The sequence below is a fragment of the Phoca vitulina genome, unplaced genomic scaffold (genome assembly GCF_004348235.1).
Source record: "Phoca vitulina isolate PV1807 unplaced genomic scaffold, GSC_HSeal_1.0 scaffold78, whole genome shotgun sequence".
Classification (NCBI taxonomy): domain Eukaryota; kingdom Metazoa; phylum Chordata; class Mammalia; order Carnivora; family Phocidae; genus Phoca; species Phoca vitulina.
The window spans coordinates 1,170,883-1,189,688 of record NW_022589781.1 but is presented as its reverse complement, the minus strand read 5'-3'; the positions used below and the strand labels follow the sequence as shown (position 1 = coordinate 1,189,688).

The window sequence follows — 18,806 nt, the reverse complement described above, 5'->3', positions numbered from 1 at the left end:
AGAAAACAAACATTATAAAAGAGAAAATAAGCTAAAAGGAAGAATGAGTAATCGCTCACTCTCTCTGTTCCTCTGCGGCGTGCACGACGTAGACAGAACAGGTGGGTGATGGGGGTAGGAGGGACATGGGTACAACCTGCCTAAAGTGCACCTGTTTGATGTTTGTTTTAGTAAATTCATTATTTGAAATTACATAGCTTTCTTTTCTAATCCTTCACTTCATTAGGACCCATTTACTATTTAGTTTGTAATGTACACCACTTTTGGAGGTAGTTACCTGAATGTCCTAAAGTTTTCATGTTGGAACGATCCAACTTACAAAAAAGTTGCTAGAATAGAATGAAGAAAAAAGTATGTCGATTTATGCTTCTAATAGATTAGAATCACTTCAGACAATTGCAGGTACATTCTCTGCTCCTCTTCTCTTAGAAAGGTAACTCCCACTTTGGTCTGATAAGTTACCTACGTGATAATGCGTGAAAGAAAGATGTTCTGTGACAATTCACAAATGAAACAATGTTGAAGGTTAAACCTCACTAAGTTACCAGGTAAATTTGGGGTCTGTTGTTCACTGTGAAAAAAAACTCTTCCCTTTTAGGTGAAGATTTGAAGGACATTTCAACTGAGGAGAAAAGTTCTTCACATTCAAAAGTTTCTGTCAAATTCAAGAGTATAAAAAAGAGGTCAGTTACCTTCATTCAACAGACAACTGTTCAAGTACCTACTAAGTGACAGACCCTCAAGCAAGCTCAGGATTACCCGTCAATAAACCAGGACCTTTGTGACTTATAATATCAAAATTCACTTAAATTTATCTTACTGCAGCTTAAATAGAGCCCTTGTGTATCTAATGCGAGTTCACCAGATTTTGATGCTAAGTAAATTGGATAATATGAATACATCTGTGCAGACTCTGTACATATTTGAGAAAGGAATAAAATTGGCATGAATTTATTTCATGACTCTGCCATTTATGACCTGAGAAATGTTGAGCCAGTTACTAAATATTTTTAAGCTTTGATTTTGTCATTTATAAAACTAGAATAATAATGTGATGTGCTACATGTCTACAGTAGTGCCTGGTACATAGTGAGTGCTCAATAAATTATAGAAATTATTAGCTGTGCACGTCTGCCATTTTGCAAAGTGGACAGGAGAGCCACTGTTGAGGCCTTCCTGTATCCCATTACAAGGCCCTGACACATTCATGTCACATTTTCTTTTAAATGACAGAACATTTGGGGATGCCTGGGTGGCTCAATCGTTAAGCATCTGCCTTCGGCTCAGGTCATGATCTCAGGGTCCTGGGATCGAGCCCCACATCGGGCTCCCTGCTCAGCGGGAAGCCTGCTTCTCCCTCTCCCACTCTCCCTGCTTGTGTTCCCTCTCTCTCTCTCTCTCTGTCAAATAAATAAAATCTTTGAAAAAAAAATAAATGACAGAACATTTAAATGCAGTTTTTACTCTGTCAACTCCCCCTTTGATTCCCCCTCTTGTCCGCATCTTCACTGTCCGCATCCTGCCCAAACCTTCACTGTTTCCTACCTGTCCTGTTGCAAGAGCCTTCCAGTTGGTTTTCCCAGTCCTTCTAGTCCATTCTCAACATGACAGCTATACATTATTGTAAATTTTTGTTAAATGGTGAGTAGCCATAAAAGAATATTTGTAAAGTATGTGCAAGATACAAATGGTATACAAACATCCCTGTACACACCACATAGCTCTAGAAAACACTTGTGATTTATCTTTGAGGTCCCCTGTGTATCTGTCCAGATCTTATGCCATCCCATCATCTGAGGTAACTACCAGCCTGGATTTTGTATTTATCAGTACATTTCCGAACAACCTACTTTTCACCTTTACATGTTTTCAAACTTTAATGCAATCACTGTGTTCTTGGGTGACTTACATTTTTTTGTTCAGTGTTCTATGATTAATTCATTGTGCATGTAGGGATTCTTCATTTCACTGCTGTCTACTAGTCCATTGTATAAACCTGTTGATGGACATATATGTTGTTTTCAGTTTTTGTTATGACAAATTCTACTGCGATTAATATGCGTGTGTCTCCTGGTATTTATATGCAGACGTTCAATTTTTTTAAGGTTTTTTAAAATGTATTCATTTGAGAGAGAGAGAGAGGGAGAGAGAGAGCATGAGCAGGGGGAGAGGCAGAGGGAGAGGCAGACTCCTCACTGAGCAGGGACCCCGATGCGGAACTCAATCCCAGGACCCTGAGATCATAACCTGAGCTGAAGGCAGAGGGGGCTTCACCGACTGAGCCACCCAGGTGCCCCGCAGATGTTCGGTTTTTAAAGAAACATACACTACAATAAATAAATAACAAATTAGAATGTTTCTTTTTTATCGACATTTCATGCCTTCCCATTACACTCAGAATGGAAGGACAGAAGCCTTGTAGAGCATGAAAGCCGACCTCTGCACCGACTCCCCAGCTTCTTGTCTCAGTTCCTCAAACCAGCCTTGATCCTTTGACCTCCTGGTCGTGGCACATGTGTTCCTTGTGCTGGAAATGTTAATCCTCCTACATTTTGCCAAATCTCACTCAGTCTTCACGTCCCCGATCACCTGTCACTTCTCCCCGGAGGCTGTCCCTGCCTCCCGCAGGCTGACGCAGTCCCCTCTACCACCGCTGTGCCCAGCACGTGTGACTGCCTTCCTTACTCACATCGTGGCTTAGCATCCATGTTCTTGTGGAGAGAAGGGGTCATGTTCACTTTGTCCTGGGGAGCTGATACATAGTAGGAATTCAGTAAATATTTGCTGAATGAACTATCACACGTGACTAGAAATTTTAAATAGAATGGTACATGTGCATTGGACATTCATGATTGCCAATAAATCCTGAACTATTTTAAATGCCTTGAAATCAAGCCCAAACCTCTCATTCAGTCCATCAGCATCAACGCTGTCACTAGAGAGCCTCAGGGTCCACAGACCAGGGTGACCTTGCTGGCCCAGACTGGACGAGACTCTCCTCAGACTCACAGGGCCTGGCTTTAGCCAGGTAGAACTAGATCAGCCTCTAGAACTTGGTTGAGAGGAATACAGAGTGAGGGACTATTCACTTATGTTTTTGTACAGAGAGACCAGATCCTCTCCCAAAAGATAGGTAAACTCTCAACTAATAAACTGACCTAATAAATAAAAGTGAATCATTTGTACTAAATAAATGAAATAAAGGTTGACTACAAATCTCTTACACAAATGGTACCTTAAAAATAGTAGCAGTGTATAATTTACATGGCTTATCAATGAAAATTGTACATTAACCTTAAAACATTTATGTCAACACCTAACTGTATTACAATTTTTAATAATGAAACTTTGACATGATATTGAAATCACTGAACTTCCTTCTAAAAATTTTAACTCTCACCCTTCCACGTGTGTCTGCCCCAGAGCTGAAAATACATGGTATCTGGAGAAGAATCCTGATAAATTAAAAATTATGCTTCAAAAGCTCTTCGTGTTTGCATTTACTTGGGCGTTTGGAGGAACTTTAAAGCGTGAGGATGAGCATGAAGATGACACAGTACTGTATTCGAGCCACGAGCCTGATACTCCTGCCAGAGTGACCTACGATTTTGACAACCTTGTGCATGAATTATTTGAAAGCAATCCACATATAGGTAAGTTCTAGGGGAAGCAGTCATAATCATGCTTACTTTAGAATATTAGTTTGGGGGCGTCTGGGTGGCTCAGTCAGCCGCTCAGTCCGACTCTTGATCTCAGCTCAGGTCTTGTCTCAGTGTCATGAGTTCAAGCCCCATGTTGGGCCCCTTGCTGTGTGTGGAGCCTACTTAAAAAAAAAACACAGATACTTTGTCAGAGCCAATATAAATCTCTGGATAAAATTTTAAAAAAAGAGAGACACTTGGGTGGGCTCAGTCAATTAAGGGTCTGACTCTTGATTTTGGGTCAGATCATGATCTCAGGGTTGTGAGATGGATTCTCTCTCTCCCTCTGCCCTCCCCCCCCTTAAAAAATTAGTTTGAAACTCTTTATGGTTGGGCTCAAATTAAAAGGCCCATCTTTTAAAATGTGAGATTAAAGGTAAAAGCACATTCCAGTACTCTTACTCCAGCAAAAGGAGACTGAAGTATATTCGATTCCTGGTTGATTCTTGTTTCTAAGGAAGCTTTAACACAAGTAAGACAGAAGAACTAAGATAAAGCCTTGAAACTATGGCCTCAGCCCAGTTGAGCCCACTAGCCATATAGCTGGATCTGTATTACACATATCATCATACACCAGGAACTTCTGTAGGTTGTAGCTTCATTTACTTTTTAAAGACTAATATTGTAAAAATTATTTTATGAAGTCTTAGATTTCTTAATTATGTGTGTTTTTTGAGTCAGTTCTAACAAATGTAATCTAGTCTAATATTCTGGAATGGTAAGCCTTCCCAATTAGCTGTTACTGATTAAAGGAACTTGGAACAGATGAAGAGATCCTTGGTGCAGGGAACAAAAAGGCACAAAATAGTGAACATGAATATATTTAGAAGAACTTTGTTAAATAAAGATGAGAGCTAAAAATATTTACCAAAAGTACAGATTTGACCAGTTTGTGTGATGTTAACTCTTAAAGTATCCTTTTGAAATTATTTGTAAAAGTTCTACTTAAGATATCTTTGATCACAAAGTCTTATGTTATTTCCTATGGAAATTAACTTTTTTTTGTTGTTATGTTAGTCACCATACAGTACTTCATTAGTTATTGATACAGTGAATCATGGGAAATTAACTTTTTAAAAAATATTTTATTTATTTATTTGAGAGAGAGCACAAGCAGGGAGAGTGGCAGGCAGAGGGAGAGGCAGAAGCAGACTCCCCACCGAGCAGGGAGCCCGATGCCAGGCTCGATCCCAGGACCCTGAGATCATGACCTGAGCCAAAGGCAGATGCTTAACTGACTGAGCCACCCAGGTGCCCCAGAAATTAACTTTTAATATCAAAGCATTGCATGTTAATTTGTTGTTGAACTTAGTGATTCAACTGGATATTGCTAACTCCTAAGATAAACAAACTGCCTGATTTATTTGTCAGGCAGAAATACCTCAAATTCCATTATTTCTTCTCCCTGTGAACCTAAAGACAAGACAATAAATTATACATCATATTAGATTGTTTATCTTAAAATGATGAATATGAAATTTTGTTTTGTCATCTGAAGTACCAGTAGAAAAGCTAGTTTGAGACAGGGGTGTAGGAATGAAAGGAGAGGCAGGTGGTCGCAATCGTAAAAAGTACAAAACCATCAGAATGGAAATGAGAAGAGAAAAAAGGGAGTCCAGAAACCTCCCACTTGTAGTCATCCTAGTCATCCTATGAACAAAATTGTAAAACACAAAATAATTAATACTAAGAAAGTCTACCAATAAAATCACCTATCATTAAATTAATTCATTCTAGGTGAAATTATTATAGCCTAACAGACTTTAATATAAATGTATTTAGGGTTCTTTTTTGAAAGATAGATAAAGATTTTTTAAATAAATAAGCATATATGAAGGAAAAAAAATATTGGAAATGAAAATAGAACATATGGCTATGAAAAAGGACCAGATAGAAATTCTGTAGTCATTCAAGTGAAAGAGTCAGTAGACCAGATGAACTCTATCCTTGGGACCATCAAAGAAAGAATTAGTAAATTGAGGGGTGCCTGGGTGGCTCAGTCAGTTAAGCGTCTGCCTTCAGCTCAGGTCATGATCCCAGGGTCCTGGGATCAAGTCCTGCATCGGGCTCCTTGCTCAGTGAGGAGTCTGCTTCTCCCCTCCCTCTGCCTGCTGCTCCCCCTGCTTGTTCTCTCTCTCTCTCTCAAATAAATAAAATCTTTAAAAAAAAAAAAATGAAGGCGAGATAAAGACTTGCCCAAATGAACAAAAGCTGAGGGAGTTCATCACCACTAGACCTGCCCTACAAGAAATGCTAAAAGGAGTTCTTCAAACTGAAGTGAAAATGTTTATTAGAAGCAGGAAAACATATGAAATTATAAAACACATTGGTAAAAGTAAGTATATAGTCAAACTCAAATGCTCTAATACTGTAATATGGTGGTGTATGAATCACTTAACTCTAATATAAAAATTAAAACCCAAAAACATTAAAAATTACTATAGCCGCTTAGATGTGTAATGGATTCACAGTATAAAGAGAGATAAATTGTGACATGGAAAACATACAGTGTGAGTGGAGGGTAAAAGCGTTTTTGCATGTGATTGATATTAACTTGTTATCAGCTTAAAAGATGTTTTATGTAAGTTTCATGGTAACCACAAACCAAAAACCAACAGTAGATACACAAAAGATAAAGAAAAGGAAATTAAAGTATACTACTAGGAAAAATCATCAGTTCACAAAGGAAGAGAGGAAGAAGGAACAAGGGAACCACAAAACAGCCAGAAAACAATCAGATGACATTAGTCTTTTTGCTTCTCAAAATTACTTTAAAAGTAAATGTATTAAATTCTGCAATCAAAAGATATAGAGTAGGGGCGCCTGGGTGGCTCAGTCGTTAAGCGTCTGCCTTCGGCTCAGGTCATGATCCCAGGGTCCTGGGATCGAGCCCCGCATCGGGCTCCCTGCTCAGCGGGAAGCCTGCTTCTCCCTCTCCCACTCCCTCTGCTTGTGTTCCCTCTCCCGCTGTGTCTCTCTGTCAAATAAATAAAATCTTTAAAAAAAAAAAAAAAAAAAAAGATATAGAGTATATAAATGGATTTTTAAAACAAGAGCTGCCTACAAGAGATTCACTTCTGATTCAAGGACACACAGAAGCTCAAATTGCAGGGACAGGAAATGATACTCCATGCAAATGGAAAACTGAAAGAGAGGCTAAGCTATACTTATATTGGACAATATAGACTTTAAGTCAAAAAGTGTAAAAACAGACAAGGTCGTTAAGTGATAATAAAGGAGTCAATTCATCAAGAGGATATAACAACTGTAAATGTATATGTACCCAACATCAGAGTACCTAAACTTATTAAGCAAATACTAACAGATGTGAAGAAATAGAGACCAGTCCATTAATAGGGGAATTTAATACCCCACTTTAAACAATGGATAGATTGTTCAGAGAGAAAAATCAATTAGGAAATATTGGAACTGAGCTATACTTTAGAGAAAATGGGCCTACCAGATATATAGAGAGAATTCAATCCAACAGCAGCAGACTACACATTCTTCTCAAGCACAAATGGAATATTCTCCAGCATAGATCATATGTTAGGTCACAAAAGAAGTCTTAACAAATTAATAAGATTGAAAATTATACCAAGTATCTTTTCTAACCATAGTGGAATGAAACTAGAAATCAATACCTTGATGAAAACTAGAAAATTAAAAATATGTAGAAATTAAATGACACACTTCTGAAATATCAATTAAAAAAATTTTAAACCTTGAGAGAAACAAAAATGGAAACACAGCATGCAGTAACTTATGGGTTTCAATAAAAATTTCTTAGCAGGAATTTTATAGCAATAAATGCCTACATGATGATAAAAGGAAGTTCTCAAATAATCTGACTTTACACTTCAAAGAAAAAGGAAAAGAAGAATAAACTAGGCCTAAAGTTAGCATAAGGAAAGAAATAGCAAAGATCAGAGTAGAAATGAATTAAAAGAGACCAGAAAAACAATAGAAAAGATCAATGAAACGAAGAGCAGGTTTTTTGAAAAGATAAACAAAATTGACAAACCTTTACCTAGATTAAGGAAAAAATAAAAGAAGACTCTAATAAAGTGAGAAATCAAAGAGACACTGCAATAGACATCATAGGAATACAAAAGATTGTAACACAGTACTATGCACAATTATACAACAACAAATTAGATAGCCCACAATAAGTGGGGACATTCCTAGAAGCATACAATCTGCTAAGGGTGAATCATGAAGAAATAGAAAATCTGAACAGACATAAACAAGTAATGGAATTGAATAAGTAAGCAAAAAAACTTCCCATCAAACACAAGTCCAGGACCAGATGGCTTCACTGGTGAATTCTCTCAAACATTGAAGAAGAATTAACACCAGTCCTTCTTAAAATCTTCCAAAAAAAACTGAAGACAAAGGAAAACTTCCAATGTCACTTTACAAGGCAGCATTACCCTAATGCCAAAACCAGATAATGACACCACAAAAAAAAAAAAAAAACCTCTACAAGCCAATATTCCTAATGAATACAGATACAAAAATCTTCCCCAAAAATGAGCAAACTAAACTCAACAGCACATTAAAAGAATTACAAACTATGATCATGCAGGATTTGGGATGCAAAGATGGTTAAGTTTATGCAAACCAATAAATATGATGCATCACATTAAAAAAAAGGAAAGATTAACAACATATTATTTCAATAGATGCAGAAAAGGCATTTGACAAAATCCAACATCATCTCATGATAAAAACACCAAACAAATGTGATATAGAATTAACATATCTCAACATCAAAAAGGCCATAAATAACAAGCTCACAGCTAACATCATACTCAATGGTTAAAGAGTGAAAGCTTTTCCTCTAAGATCAGGCATAAGACAAAGGTTCTCACTACTCCAATTCAACATAATACTGAAAGTTCTAGCCAGAAAAATTAGGCAACAAAAATAAATAACTGCGAAGTAGGTCAACATAATAAATCCTTCTATGAGAAACTCACAGCCAACATCATACTCAATAGTGAAAAAACTGAGAGCTTTTCCCCTAAGGTCAGTAACAAGACAAGGACGTCCACTCTCACCACTCTTATCCAACACAGTACTGGAAGTCCCAGCCATAGCAATCAGACAATAAAAAGAAATAAAAGGCATCCAGACTGGTAAGGAAGAAGTAAAACTCTCACTGTTTGCAGATGACATGATACTAAATATAGAAAACTATAAAGACTCCACTGAAAAACTACTAGAACTGATAAATGAATTCAGTAAAGTCACAGGATACAAAATCAATGTACAGAAATCTGTTGCATTCCTATACAGTAATAATGAAGCAGCAGAAAATGAAGTTAAGAAGACAATCCCATTTAAAATCGCACCAAAACCAATAAAATATCTAGGAATAAACCTAACTGAAGAGGTAAAAGACTTGTACTCTGAAAACTCTAAAACACTGATGAAAGAAACTGAAGATAACATAAAGAAATGCAAAGACATTCCATGCTCATGGGTTGGAAGAACAGATATTGTTCAGGTGTCTCTACTATCTAAAGCAATCTACAGATTTAATGCAATCCCTATCAAAATATCAATGGCATTTTTCACAGGGCTAGAAAAAACAGTCCTAAAATTTGTATGGAACTGCAAAAGACCTCAAATAGCCAAAGCAGTCTTGAGAAGAAAAACAAAACAGGAAGCATCACAATACCTTACTTCAGGTTATATTACAAAGCTGTAGTAAACAAAACAGTATGGTACTGTCATAAAAATAGACACATAGATCAATAGAACAGAATAGAGAGCCCAGAAATAAACCCACAGTTAGGGGCACCTGGGTGGCTCAGTTGGTTGGGTGTCTGCCTTCAGCTTGGGTCATGATCTCAGGGTCCTGGGATCGAGCCTCGAGTAGGGCTCCCTGCTCCGTGGGAGCCTGCTTCTCCTTCTCTCTCTTCCCCTCTCCCCAACTCTCTCTCTCTCTCAAATAAGTAAAATCTCTAAAAAAAAATAATAAACACACAATTATATGGTCAATACATCTTCACAGCAGGAAAGAAAATGCAATGGGAAAAAGAGAGTCTCTTCAACAAATGGTGCTGGGAAAACTGGACAGCCACATGCAGAAGAATGAAACTGGACCACTTTCTTATACCATACACAATAATAAACTCAAAATTAATTAAGGACCTAAATGTGAGACCTGAAACCATAAAAATCCTAGAGGAGAACACAGACAGTAACCTCTTAGACATGGACGTAGCAGTATTTTTCTAGATATGTCTCCTGAGACAAGAGAAATAAAAGCAATAAACTAATCAAAATAAAAAGCTTCTGCACAGCAAAGGAAACAGCAAAACTAAAAGGCAATTTATGGAATGGGAGAAGATACTTGCAAATAACATATATGATAAAGGGTTTGCATCCAAAATATATAAAGAACTGATACAACTCAAACCCAAAAAACAAATAATCCAATTAAAAAATGGGCAGAAGACATGAACAGGACACTTCTCCAAAGAAGACATACAGATAACCAACAGACACATGAAAAGATGCTCAACATCACTCGTCATCAGGGAAATGAAAATCAAAACCACAATGAGATACCGCCTCACGCCAGTCAGAATGGCTAAAATCAAAAACACGAGAAACAACAAGTGTCAACTGGGATGTGGAGAAGAGGAACTCTTGCACATCATTGGTGGAAATGCAAACTGGTGCAGCCGCTGTGGAAGACAGTACTGAGGTTCCTCAAAAAATTAAAAATGGCACTACCCTATGATCCAGTAATCACACTATGGGTATTTACCCCCAAAATACAAAAACACTAATTCAAAGGGATATATGCACCCCAGTGGTTATTACAGCATTATTTACAATAGCCAAAATATGGAAGCAACCCAAGTGTTTATCAGCTGATGAATGGATAAAGAAGATGTGGTATATACATACAATGGACTGTTACATAGCCATAAAAAAGAATGAAATCTTGCCATTTCCAACAACATGGATGGACCTAGAGCATATTATGCTAAGTGAAATAAGTCAGTCTTGAGAAAGACAAATACCATATGATTTCACTCATATGTGGAATTTAAGAAACTGAACAAACACATGGAAAGAGAGAGACAAGCCAAGAAAGAGATTCTTAACTCTAGAGAACACACTGATGGTCACCAGAGGGAGGTCAGTGATGGGGAGTCAGGAGGGCACTTATCATAATGCAAAAAAAAAAAAAAGAGAAAATAAATAAAACATCTTTGAAAAGAATGGGAAAAAAAGAAGTAAAAGGCATCCAAATTGGAAAGGAAGAAGAAAAATTGTCTCTGCTTGCAGATGATATGATCTTTTATACAGAACATCCTGAAGAGTCCACCAAAAAACTTTTAGAACTAATAAATTCAGTAAAGTTGCAGGATTCAAAATCACACACAAAAATCACTTGTGTTTCTATGCACTAACAATATACTAGCTGAACAAGAGTTTAAGAAAATAGTACCATTTATAAGTGCATCAAAAAATAAAATACCTAAGAATAAATTAACCAAGGAGATAAAAGATCAGTACACTGAAAATTACAAGACATCGATGAAATGAATCAAAGAAGACACAAATAAATATGAATTGAAAGAATTAATATTGTTAAAATGTCCATACTACCCAAAGCCATCTTAGATTCAGTGCTACCCCTATTAAAATGGCAGTGACATTTTTCACAAAAATCGATAAAACAATCCTCAAATTCATATGGAACCAGAAAAGACTGAAAAGCCAAACAATCCTGTGGAAGAAGAACGAAGCTGGAGGCATCACGCTTCCTTATCTCCAACTGTATTACGAAGCAATAAAAATCAAAACAGTATGGTGCTGGCATTGAAAACTGACACATAGACCAATAGAACAGAATAGAGTCTAGAAGTAAACTCATGCCCGTATACCCAACCAATTTTTTTAAAAGATTTTATTCACTTCAGAGAGAGAGGGAGAGAGAGCACACAGGCAAGCAGGGAGGGACAGAGGAAGAGGAAGAAAGAAGCTGAAGCAGACTCCACGCTGAGCACAGAGCCCATTGCGAGACTCGATCTCACAACCGCAAGATCATGCCCTGAGCCAAAAACCAAGAGTCAGACGCCCAACTGACTGAGCCACCCAGGCGCCCTGAGCCAACCAATTTTTGACAAAGACACCAAGAAGATAGTCTCTTCAATAAACAGAATTGGGAAAACTGGATATTCGCATGCAAACTGAATAATGAAGTTGGACCCCTATCTCACACCACTGACAAAAATTAACTCAAAATGGATTAAAGATGTAAATGGAAGACCTGAAACTATAAAATTCCTAGAAGGGATTGGCATTGGTCTCGGCAATGATTTTTTGGAATTGGCACCAAAAGCAAAGGCAACACAAGCAAAAAATAAGCAAATGGGACTGCACAAACTTAAAAAGCTTCTGCACAGCCAAGGAAACAACCGAATAAAAAGGCAGCCTATGGAGCAGAGAAAACATTTGCAGACCACATATGTGATAAGGGGCTAGTATCCCAAATATACATAGAACTCCTACGACTCAGTAGCAACAAAACAAACGAACAAAACAACCCAGATGGGTGGTTACCAGGGGTTAGGACAGAAGACAAAAGGGGTAGCACTAGGGAGTTGTTCTAGGGTTTTAGGATTGTTTGTTATCTCATCCATTATGGTGATTACGAAATACATTCAGGCAGCAAAAAACTCCTAGAACTGTATACTCCCCAAAAATGAATTTTCTGGTATATAAAAATTTTATTAATGATTCAAAGAACTGTATCAAATATTCACACTATTATCTTCATATGGTGAAGCCATGACTAAATTCTTTTGCTTTTATTGTTCTGTATTTTTCGGAATCTATTAAGAAAATTTATTACTTTTATAATGGAAAAACAAATGTGCTTTACAAATAAGTGGCAAAGTTATCTAATACACTGGTTTGACTAAAACCAGTATATCACTGTCATTTAATGATATCCAACACGTGATAATAAGCGGAACTTCTGGGTAAGATTTCAAAGGATATCAGATCATGATTCACCTTGCTTTCTGGATATAAAAAGACATTTTTATGCAATTAAAGATCAGAAGGAAAAAAAGGATGATATACCCTTGGTGAATAGTTATTATTTCTGATTCAACAATCAGATTTTTCACATAGAGATCATATCATGAATGAAACATTCCATAAATGAACCTTTCTTACTGGATTTATTTATTTGTCATTTTCAAATGTAGGCATCAATCTACCATCCGGTAAACGTTCTATCTTTGGCTATTTTGTGGATTTACAGCAATGCGAATTCATACCATGGTCAGAATTACTTCCTAGTATTCAGACACTAATTCAAAAAGGTAAGAAGAATTACAAGAATCATACTCTAACTTTTCTAAAATGTTGAGAGTACTTTATATATAAAAGTTATATCAGCAACTTTGAAGATTGATATGTTCCAAGTTTGTGCAGAACCAGTTTAGATCTATGTTTACGAAGCATGCCTTTAAGAAAATAACCTTTGAGTATTGCTTTCTGAGAAACTGGAATCTATTTGATTGAGTCAATTGTGCATTGTAAAACTATAGCTCATTGAAAGTTTTACTTTACTAGAATATTTAGTATTTTAATTAGCTGTGGTTATTGAAAGCAGAAAAGGGAGAGGACCTCTTTTAAAATAGGAAAAGCATATATGTAAGAACTACACTTGGTTATAAAAGAAACAGCTAATTAGAAAAGAAGAATCATACCTTCACAAATATCCATAAATGCCTCATTGTTCTTATTCTCAATCTTCTGCATACTTATAGAAAACAAAGATACAGAAAATTGCTGTACCACAAGAGCTTGGTGGAAGCTTGAGGCAGGAACTTAATGATCAAGCTTCATTTAGAGTTCTTGCAAATCTAAGAAATTCAATAAATGCAAATTAACTTGAATTTCTTTGAGGTCAGGTTTCTCTCCTCAGTGAATTTCAAAGTTTGGTTATAAGACTTTCTGGCAGAAAACCAGAGGTATCATAATTATGAAGCATCCAGAAAGTTCTAATTTTGAATTAATTTATACCAGCATTCTATTGTATAATATTTGTCACAGTAAGTATTAGTGGGTGATTATATTTATTTAAAACCTCTGAGTTGTATATCATATGTTAGTGCTATATGTTATTTTAATCCTTAGCTTTTACTACTACGTACAAAAACACAACTGAATACCAATGCAGGTAACTCAGTATCTTAGTTTACCATTCCTGTGGGAAACCATAGGTATTTCCTCCAAATCTGAGATACCACTTCCTCTGGTCCCACCTTATCCTAATTGTAGGCAACAAGCTTAGAAGAAATTAAACCCTCCCAAGCTTTCAAAGCCAACCTATAACAGGAATCTAAATGTCAGAACATCACAATATCATCTTCAATAGAGCCTGTGCAAAGTAAATCAGAGGTCCTGGTACTAGACCGGTCTCTGGCACCAGAAACAAAAACATAACAAAACTCCACATTTTGTTCATGTAAGAATCCAGGAAGATTCTCAGAAATGCCATTAATGATACACGGTGCTTTGGAATGAAAACACTGGAAGGCACCTTGTCAATATATATCAAAATTATAAATCATATGCCAATTTATACTAACCCAGCAACTCTGCATGGGAGAAGCTGTGTGCAGAATGACATGGGTATATTCTATAAACTCAGCAAAAGACTGGAAAGACCATAATCTCCATTGCTGGAGCACTGGCAAGAAATCTATGATAACATTCATCTCTAAAATGTACTCAATTTTTAAAAGTTCCTGACCAGCATACATAGTACGGGACCTAGTTTCTAGAATACAGGAATGAGAAAGAGACTGTTGATCACATACCTTTATATACTTTAGAATCGTGCACCATGTGAGTGTGTCTAACATTAGAAAAGCGACAACAAGATGAGCAAGTGAGGTCTCTGTTGTGGGGAGCCCTTCTGAGAGGCTTGGCTGCATAACCGTGGAAAGAATGGGGGCGGTGTTTGTAAGAAGCTGTGGGATCAAGAGAGATTTGGTTTAGTTTTGGTGTGTGTGTGTGTGTGTGTGTGTGTGTGTGTGTGTGTGTTTGATTTCATATAAAATTGCCCATATTCAACTGGTTTTTACTAAATAAATGTCAGTTCCTGTCGTTCAACCAATAAAAAGATGGAGATACTGGTACATAAGTGTTTGTACATCGGAAAGTCAACAGAAACAAAAGACAGATAATGGGGGGAGAAGGCTTACCCAGGAAGGGAAGTTCTTCTAAAGGGCTGCAGGAGGCTTCAGCAGGAGAGCTGCTTTCTTCCTTTCGCTGGAGGGAAGGACGAGGAGAAGGGGCATTGTGTGCGGGCGGTGGGAGAGTCTGAGGAATGGGGGGTTGGTTCACCAGCTGAGTGTGGGTGGAAGGAACAGCTGCTGAGATCAGCAGGGACCCCCCCTCCCCGGCACTGGCATCAGCTCTATACAGAGCTGTACAATGTACAGACTTTTCCAGAAAGTATTTAGTACCTCAAAGATTAACGTTTATCTATAGGTCATTTGAAACTTTTTAACTTTACCTTAGGAACATCGGTACTAGTGGACCCTGAAGGATCGAGTGAAAACCTCTTGAAGATCCCAGAATTTGGAGAGAGCATCAGTCATATTGCCACCAGAGATACAGTGTCCCTTTCCTTCCTCATAAGCCTTCTTTTAAAGAATTTCTGCCCTGTACTTCTCACAGGTATTAAGAAGATTTAAAGAAGGAGAATTTATAGAGTTAGGAACAGGCTTAGTAATTCTTTAGCCTAAACATTTTACTTTATAACTGGGGGAAAAAATATTCCCTGAAAAGCTTTAGACACCATATCAATATATATTCTTATCAGCAGTATATGAATGCCCATTTCCCCACGTTCGCTGGTAGAGGACATTATAAATCTTCATCCTCCTGTTCCTTCCAAGACAAATTCCAGAAGTAGAACTATAGGATCAATGCACGCACGGCCTGCACAGCCTCTGGGCTGATGGCCTTGGAGGGTCCCTGATGGTCTGATTAAATGTACTCACATAATTACATACAAGGAACAAACGAAAAGAACCTGCCTGATTTAAAAAAAAAATTACACACGCAGTTCCTCACCCCATTGCTCAAAGGTTTCCGTCTTTGAACATTACCCCATGAGTGATTCAATACAGCCCCACCTTCCTTACCTTTACCAGCTCCCTACGCTGTGTTGCCCATCACCAGGGGCCATGGTAGTGCTCCCGAGTTCCGTACAGAACATATTGAGGCAAAATGAGGCTGGAACTCTCAGACAATCCCTACCTTGCCTCCAGTTTGGCCTAAGAAAATTCTTACTCTTAATATCCGGTGAATTGTAAAGTCGTGACCCTGCAGTAGTTTGTCATCACATCTCTCCCCCAGATGGTGCCGGCAAAAATTCTCAGGGAAATGAATTTCGTTAGCTGTAAGCAAAAAGATTTGCGATAGGCGTAAATGAGCGTTCAGTTAAAAATAATGGTTAACTCTGAATCTGTCCTTTTATAAGAGATGTAAATAATTTGAGAGGATTTCGTATTTACTCCCTGGTTTACCCAAATCTTAACCATGGAGCACTGGGTGTTATGCACAGGCAGTGAATCATGGAACACTACATCAAAAACTAATTATGTAATGTATGGTGATTAACATAACAATAAAAAATTTTAAAAAAATAAAAAAGGGAGAAAAGAATCCGTATTTTTCATGCAGTTTTCAAATAAAATGTTACTGGTTCATCTTAATATGTTAGCATCTATTCATTTCCTTGGCTATAAATCTAACCTAATGTCTTTTTTTCACCTCAGGAGACCCTGCTGTTGGGAAAACCAGTGCCATTAATGAAATGCTTCAGAAGTTGGAGGGCCCTGGAGCGCTGGATGTGAAATATGGCTCCATCTTAGGAGAAGTCCTACTATACAATGAAATTAAAAAATCAAGGTTGTATATTTAAACGCTAAATTTGATTTGTCTGGTAAAAAAAAAAATGTTTGCTTTAATATATAAATGTGCCTTTTTAAATTTTTTTTTATTTTATTTTTTTAAAGATTTTATTTATTTATTTGACACAGGGAGACACAGCGAGAGAGGGAACACAAGCAGGGAGAGTGGGAGAGGGAGAAGCAGGCCTCCCGCGGAGCAGGGAGCCCGATGCGGGGCTCTTTCCCAGGACTCTGGGATCATGACCGGAGCCGAAGGCAGCCGCTTAACGACTGAGCCACCCAGGCGCCCCTTGATGTGCCTTGTTTTAAAAAGCAAACCTGTTATGTAAAAATGCAAAATTCTTCCAAAGAGAAGTGAAGAAGAAAATCTGTACTTTTCCAAAGTATTTACACCTAGATTAATTCCTTTAAATGAGGAATGTTTACGTTTATTTTAAATACAACTAAATTTAAAATCTCCTTTTTCTTACGTAGCAAAGTGCAGCTATAAACTATTTTCCTTCTTGGAAAAATGCACCTAAAACATACTAAAAAAGTGTTGCGTATAATTGGTTTTCTTGCACTAGAATTTTCATCTTATCAAATATAAAATATTCTTTAAACGTGGGGCTCTTAATCTCAGCTCAGGTCTGATCTCAGGGTCCTGGGTTCCCAGCCCGTTGGGCTTCACCCACACTTGGTGTGGAGCCTACTTGAAGAAAAAATTTCTTTACAAGGAACTTTGTTTCTCCGTGTCTCTTTCTGAAAGGGGGGGGGGGGGAAGCAATGAAAAAGAGTTCTAAATTGTTCAAATAAAATGCAAAATTTTAAAGTTAATTCTAATTAAAATATGGGAGAAGCACACTGTTGTTTGAACCAAATGACACTGTTGGATTCCTCCCAAACCGCAGCCCATCTCCCACCTGCACTCGCCAAAGCTGTCCTGTCTTCCCAAGACATCTTGAATTCCCCCACTTGTCTTTCCAACACTACTGGTAGCCGGAGCACTGTCACCTGCATGTTACATGAATGATTTTGGAATAAATCCTACTACACTTAAATAAGGCTGTAAAAAAATCAGAGAAATAATTTTTGAAACATTTAATGCCATAGGAATCATTCCTTATCTGAATTATTATAATCATAAATAACGGCACTAAAAAAGAAATCTTACTGTAGGCTCACTATTTAAACTGAACTGGATTTTAAGAAAGAAATCACATTACAAAGAAACACCTGAAGGCATGACCAAAATAAAGGTGGAAGGGGCTTCTGTTGAGTCATCCACAAGGGAAAGCACATTTTATAAAGGGACCAGTGTGTTAGTGGCTTACTACCCATCGGGGATACCAGTAACCTGGCGCCCCAGGATTTGTTCAGTTTGTTTTTGAGAATAATCCTGTGGTGTTGGACTTAATGTGGCAGTGGCAGCACGATCTTCTCTGTGAAAGTGTAAGCAGGAAAAAAGAGTATTTGTTTTCTTGTAGGAGAATGAGGTAGAACCCAGCACACACTGCTACTTTGATTATATTTTATTCATATGGCTACTATGGTAAGCAAGCTGATTTTGAATCTCGAAAACCTTTTCTTCCAATAGCCTGAAGCAAAATATCAGCATCTTGCTTTCTGAAACCCACAAGACAGCCGCTGGAAGTCGAGGTACGCATTACGTTGGGTGAAACTCCTTCCTATCAGGTCACTGCATGCTTGTCTGGAATGTCAGAATGAACAGATTTCCACTGATAGCTTAAAATCGAGAGTACTGAAAGATCCCCACTCCCCCCTCAGACTGCCGTGCCCTGCCCAACAGCTGGGGTGCTGATGGCGGAGTGTCCCACAAGTGGGGACCCCAGCGTCTTGGGGGAACTTTGGACCAAGTCTGGAAGCACCTGGAGGCAGTGTTGTCCTCTCCTGTTCCTTCATGCTTGTCCGAGTAATGCAGGGGAGAAGTTACTGGATGAGTTCTCAGATCCTCCTGGAGAACTCGGGCCGAGTGGTTTGGGAGCAGCCGCTCCATTTCTGAAGAGGAAAAGCAGGGGCAGCCCCCAGACAGCTGCAGATCGTGAAGGTTCTTGCCTGGCCAGAAGGTTCTTGCCAGAGGAGTTTTTGGTTTTGTTTTTACTTTTATATTTGCCGTAGCACCATCCCGAGT

At 37.8% G+C, this 18,806-nt stretch overlaps 1 protein-coding gene across 1 annotated transcript in view; it reads left to right on the top strand.

Annotated features, from left to right (window-relative positions):
• DNAH14 (dynein axonemal heavy chain 14) overlaps positions 1–18,806 on the top strand; it is a 354,473-nt gene that overhangs the window by 207,481 nt on the left and 128,186 nt on the right. Inside the window, exons 42-47 of the mRNA XM_032393957.1 lie at positions 599–683; positions 3,424–3,653; positions 12,947–13,063; positions 15,276–15,434; positions 16,541–16,676; positions 18,252–18,313. Coding sequence (XP_032249848.1) covers positions 599–683; positions 3,424–3,653; positions 12,947–13,063; positions 15,276–15,434; positions 16,541–16,676; positions 18,252–18,313 — 789 coding nt within the window. The remainder of the gene's footprint in view (positions 1–598; positions 684–3,423; positions 3,654–12,946; positions 13,064–15,275; positions 15,435–16,540; positions 16,677–18,251; positions 18,314–18,806) is intronic.